The following is a 5,774-nucleotide window of genomic DNA, read 5'->3' as shown; positions in this document are numbered from 1 at the left end:
TTTTAACGTTTGACAATGTATATGATAGATACATATTTTAGTTATTTTAATGTGTGAACATGGCATGCAATGAACTGGTTTGACGTGGACAAGTAAGCACCTGAAGATGGCATTATTATGCCGAAACATGTAGTGCGAGGGAAAGGAGATAAATGAATGTATGCACTGCAAGACGGATTAAATAAATCATGGACTTAAATCAGTGCAACAGGACGCTAAAATATAACATTTGAAAATAAATAAGTGTAATTGCGGGGGAAACAATGCTGTTATACAGCAAACACAGTAACATTTAAGGAAATTGGAAGATCATACATTTTCCTGTAAATTAAACACAACTATTTAAAATTTATCAGTTTGGGACGTACATGTAAACCGAATGTTGTCTCAAAACATTTTGAAATTTGCAAATAGACGAACAAGTAAGGAAAGATTTTATTAATTTCATCCACCAAATATATTAAGTAATTCTGTTACTGTAAGCATTTCATACTACATTGATATTCTTACACAAATAGCTAATAGTCGGCTCATTATACAGAGAAACAAACAATTCATATTTCGGGCATAACTGCACCGGGATTTTAAGAATAGAAGCAGAACTCTCAAAATTACATAGCGGGATGTAAATTGCTTGCTTCTAACATCAAGTTCATCGCGGTATTCACTGGAGAAGAGGAAAAATTAGGAAAATATGAACCCTTCTCAGTAACTTAACCACAACGAACAAAACCACAAATTGTTTAGTTTGCTCTCGTCTCATAATGTAGGCCTCTCATTCAGGCCACCCTTGCCTTGACACATACATATATATTCCAGGTAAATGCATTTAGCTCACATTTTTCATAACCTCTAAAATAAATAAACAAACTAATTTATAACTCAGTAAAATAAATGCGGGTATGAGTATTTGAACAATATTGTGTATGCAGACCTGCACGTTTCTAAGCAAATGTTCCTTTTTATCTAGAGCTGGGGAGATATAATCGACTTAACGCAAATTCTCATCATATATGCAGTTGCGATATCTTACGTCTGTCTATTCTGCGCACTTGGGACGGAACTCACGCTTCAGGTAGTTGGAAACTGTAATTGTATTTGTACACAGTGATTGGTATGTTCCACATTCCTTCAGAAACATCTGTTACATGCGTAGGGGCTACTGTTCCAGGCTGAAAGGGTGAGAGACGCAGCCTGGGGGTGCGACTGGGTGGGAACCCCTGTCCCATTTCAGCGCTGTCTGGCCTTCATCATCGCCACAGCCAACAAGGAGTTCACACTAACAGCCGGGAAATTTGTTCCGGTGACCAACTCGACCATGATGAATGTAAGGACATGCGAGTAAAATGGAAATGGCATAATTTAAATTGCATTAAGTTGATTACATGTACCTCCAAAGTCCACAATTCTTTAACATCTAAAGGTTTCGAGAAGACTTGCGAACATGTGACTACTGAACATTAGCTGAGTTGTTATTCAGTAAGATGCCAGTATTTCGGAAAGTATCCTCGATGTCAGGAACACCGTTTTGATATTCGCTCCATATCAATAGGATGAAATTTTATGCCTCCTAAAACAACAATGATCATTTTCAATTAATCATATTTCGACATAATATATCGTCCTATTTCTAATATGTTTCTGTTAGACTGAGTTGACTTTCTTTCTGTAAGGCGGAAAGATAGTCAAGTCTGAGAAACGATATTTTACATAAAACTAAGTTGATGGGCAACATCCAAAAATGTACATCATTTTGTCAATATACTATCGTCACGAACTTTTGAGATCTCAAGAAGCACTTAGTAAAATACTGTCTGCGTATAACAGGAGAATAAAATGCAAATAGTAAAAATAAGTTAATATGAAAACACACAAATTTCCATGAGTCTATTGCACGAAGTGTTTAAGTACGAGAAAATATCTCCTCTTCTTAAAGAGACTGGCACAGCTTATAAAAGTGTTCATTGCATATGTGCCTATATAAACTGGTTTAATTACTTGTCTCATTAGAAGGAACTCTCTCCGAACGCATCTCACGTTTACAACAACTTCAGTCACATGCTTTTTTTTTCAAATTCCAAATCGCTACAACCTACACATACTCAGTACAATAATAAAGAGGAAGGAACATATTCAGTTAGCACTCGAGGTATGTGAATATTCAACTTATATACGATTAAAGTGAACAGAACATTCAACTTTCCATCTTTAGAAGGACGAATCCTCTAGATTGCAGCAATCCCCACTGCATACTTTTATTCCATCAAGTTTTGCATACATTTAGCTGCCTTTCCAGAAATGTTCACACTTCCATAATTGTGTGCTGTGTGAGATATTTTCTTAATAATTCATCTTTCTAATTTGAACAACCTCTAAATTAATATGCAGTAATTGTTTATAAAACATGAAATATTGTATTGGTCCCAGATACTGAAAGAGTCCATCTCCCTCTTCATGTTTCTACTCACCATGAAGGACAAGAGTGAAGAAGCTGTTACGGGGTATCCTATTCACCATGAAAGACAAGAGTGAAGAAACTCTCACGGAGTAGTCTACTCAGCATGAAGGACAAGCGTGAAGAAACTGTCACGGAGTAGCCTACTCAGAACAGCAAACTGGAAACTGTGTCCTCTCCGCACTGCAATATTTATTATAATCTGTCCCCTAATACCGATTTACAAATTCCACTCTGGCACAACGAATTGCACAATCCTTCAGGAAAACTACCAATTTTGACGAAGTATAAAATGGGGTACCTCGCTGTAAGTGACTACTCAGTTTGCAGGTCATAATCCAGAACAGTTTGCACTAAAAGTGAAAAGCTCGTTTATGTCAAACTTCACTTAATGTAAAGTAGAAAAATATGCAACAAATGTGTTCCACAAATTACACCTTCAGCAAGAAGAAATCTACGTTATTAACTACTCTACATTAACATCCTAATAATGCACTTTCTTCTCACAATATAGAAAACACAGGACAACTTGATATTTTAAGCTTTAGAGAATTATATTTACTGCAATAGAAATTTGTATTAACTTTGTAACAACACAGGACCAAGTATATAATTGATATAGCCACTTTCTTCCTTGCTCTGTTACACACGTTTTTTCCCCTAAATTTACGTGAACTACAAACTTATTAATTTACACGTTACTAATTATATACTAAATCAAATCCTGCGAGTTACGTGGTGTAATATTTAAAAAATTCCACAATTCACGCAGAATACCTTCATATATCGTTTATCAATTCCAGGGGATCCATGTTTCCTCCACGGATCCTATGTCCGCTTTTTCTCTCTCCATTGGCCAGTCACTGACGGACAGGTATAACCACGAGATTCAGATATCTTGAAATTCTGTACGTTCCAATTTCTTCGTGCTGTCAGATTTAAGAGACTATGCATTTGAGAATTTATCTAAACTGAATTATTGTGAATACTAAAACATTTAATAGTATGTTTTTACGACACATGAATAAGGGAGTTCAATGAAATGAAAACCTTTGATGAATCCGGGCTTTAGGTCAAAGATAGTTTACGTATGTCTCTATGGGAAACACAACAACGTGACTGTCGCCACAGGATGAGAAAATTAACGGAACAGTTTCAGTGTCATACAAACACACTGAAGTTAATTAAAAAATTAAATAAATAGCACTCCAAGTATATAATGTTAGGAAACAAAAAACACATAAATCTATAGATCCAATTACATCACAAGTTCATTCCAAAATAAGAAGCACATTTTCTTGTAAGGAAATTAATTTTATTACCTTCTACCTCCTCCGTATTTCACTTAAAAATAATGAGGTGAACTAACTTCAGTCGACTTTTGAAAGGAGCAATTACGAAAAATGAGGCCTGTGTGAGCTGTGAAGTATTGCTGATTTTCAGATTATGATATTTCCATTTGACGAAAAGATTCCTTTAAATATTACAGCAGGTACAGACGGAGATGAAATTATTCTCCTTTAATTTCAAGTGCCTCTTTCAACTGTCTGGTCATGTGGCTTCGTGTGAGACACTATACAAAAATTATGATCGTTCAGAATGGTAGAAGATCGAAATACAAATTTCTTAACTGCTTATGAATATTATCCTAGCATCTACCCAATGCGAATGAGGAAAATCAAAATAGGTAAAAAATTAGAGTACCTCCATCGATTATTATATTGTGGATCGTCTGAATACGGCGCTGTATGAAGACAGGGCTCCCTATGAACGCCCTCTAATTTTCTAAACTCTATCTAAATGTGAGTAATATAATAACATTATCTCTACGTAATAATGTAGGTCGATGCTCACAAGATTTAAAAAGCTATAACAAGAAACACTCCGCTGAACACAGTCCTAAGTCACTTCTATCCTCTCTTGATTCTTGATTCATATCTATTTCCATAAGATCTATTTTAACATAAAACTTCCAGTTTTCTCGGCGTCTTCGATGTCCACTTTTCCTGAGATGTTTCCGCGCAAAATTTCTGCTTTTGTGTGTTTCTATTTTCTTCACCAATATCCCCACTTGTTACGCCCATGGCAGTGCCCTATATCTCACTTTCACATCTGAGCATGATGCATCACATTTCCTATTGCATATGTTCCTGTCATCTCCCTTTACATAGCCTTGTCTCAAGTTTTTATATGGCTGTGGTTGTACTGACATGAGTTGTCCACTGTTTGAGGTCAGTTCTTCCTAAGGAATCCACAAGAGCATCCTCCCGTCGCCTGAGGACGTTAACAGATCCAGTATCCCAAACGCTGTGTTCTATAGTCTTTACAATACCGAATGACGGATAAAATCCAAAATCCCAGGATTTCTGTGTCTTATACACCATTGTCAGAACGCTTTAGAGTCTACTTACAAATATGTTATTATTACAAAAAACTCACGGGAATTCCAATGTTACTTAAATAAATAAATACCACGAAATGCCCCAAATATATGTGTGCATACTGTTATGCACCTGTTATGCCATGGTGACAGGGGGCGTGGTGGTATCTCCGCTGTCACCTTCTGTACTGCAATCACAGGAGTAGGGCTAAGGAAACTGCTAAATTTCTTCCTCTATTGTTTCTCCATTGGCTAGAGGCACACTATTCGCAGGGTTTGGCAGGACGGCGCAGGTGCGAAATGTGGTAAGGGAGGAAATCACAACAACAGAAACCCACATCTCACCCTGTGCTACCCTATATTAGTATAAACAAGCAATATACAGTTATATACATTTTAGTAATATCACAAAGAGCCGACTGGTGTCGGATTACCATTACACTTTCTTAGACGATTCTTGGACCTCAACTCTCTCTCTCTTTTCACCCAGTTGCGGGTCGCTAGTCTCCTCTTTCTCCTGTTCTACTCAACCACTATATATATATATATATACACACACTTCCCTGCATCAAGACACACCCTCTGCTGTCTCTACATTACACCTGGCTACCTCTGCATCACTCCGTTGGATCACTCTTACGCCCTGTACACTTGTATTGTTCCTAACTCGTGTCCCATTGGAGGAGTTTCACTTTAATAATATCACAATCATTAAGCAGGGCGATAAGAGTAGTTCCACTTACTTTGGGTTAAGTCTGCAGACGGATGGCGTTGCCTGATGTCTAGTAGGTGCCCCTTCGGCCGCAAATGAGCCAAATTTACTGTTTCAATAATCCCCCCTAATAATTTGCTCTCCGGGTTATATACCTTTATTCATGCTAACTCATTACTTTCCCGGAGGGTGTAAGTCCGCCTATAATGACGTTTTGTCCCAATTGG

At 37.1% G+C, this 5,774-nt stretch overlaps 1 protein-coding gene across 2 annotated transcripts in view; it reads left to right on the top strand.

The window, feature by feature from the left end:
- The window catches only part of LOC111869608, a 12,670-nt gene extending 9,626 nt beyond the window's left edge, over positions 1 to 3,044 (top strand). For both annotated transcript variants that reach the window (XM_033753493.1, XM_023861257.2), the window contains exons 4-6: positions 971 to 1,075; positions 1,172 to 1,327; positions 2,428 to 3,044. In XM_033753493.1, the coding sequence (XP_033609384.1) occupies positions 971 to 1,075; positions 1,172 to 1,327; positions 2,428 to 2,532 (366 nt within the window). In that variant the 3' untranslated portion in view covers positions 2,533 to 3,044. The remainder of the gene's footprint in view (positions 1 to 970; positions 1,076 to 1,171; positions 1,328 to 2,427) is intronic.
- Positions 3,045 to 5,774: the final 2,730 nt, after the last annotated feature.

This window comes from Cryptotermes secundus, unplaced genomic scaffold (genome assembly GCF_002891405.2).
Source record: "Cryptotermes secundus unplaced genomic scaffold, Csec_1.0 scaffold512, whole genome shotgun sequence".
Taxonomy (NCBI): domain Eukaryota; kingdom Metazoa; phylum Arthropoda; class Insecta; order Blattodea; family Kalotermitidae; genus Cryptotermes; species Cryptotermes secundus.
The sequence above is the reverse complement of the archived record's forward strand: the minus strand, read 5'-3'. Positions and strand labels throughout refer to the sequence as shown.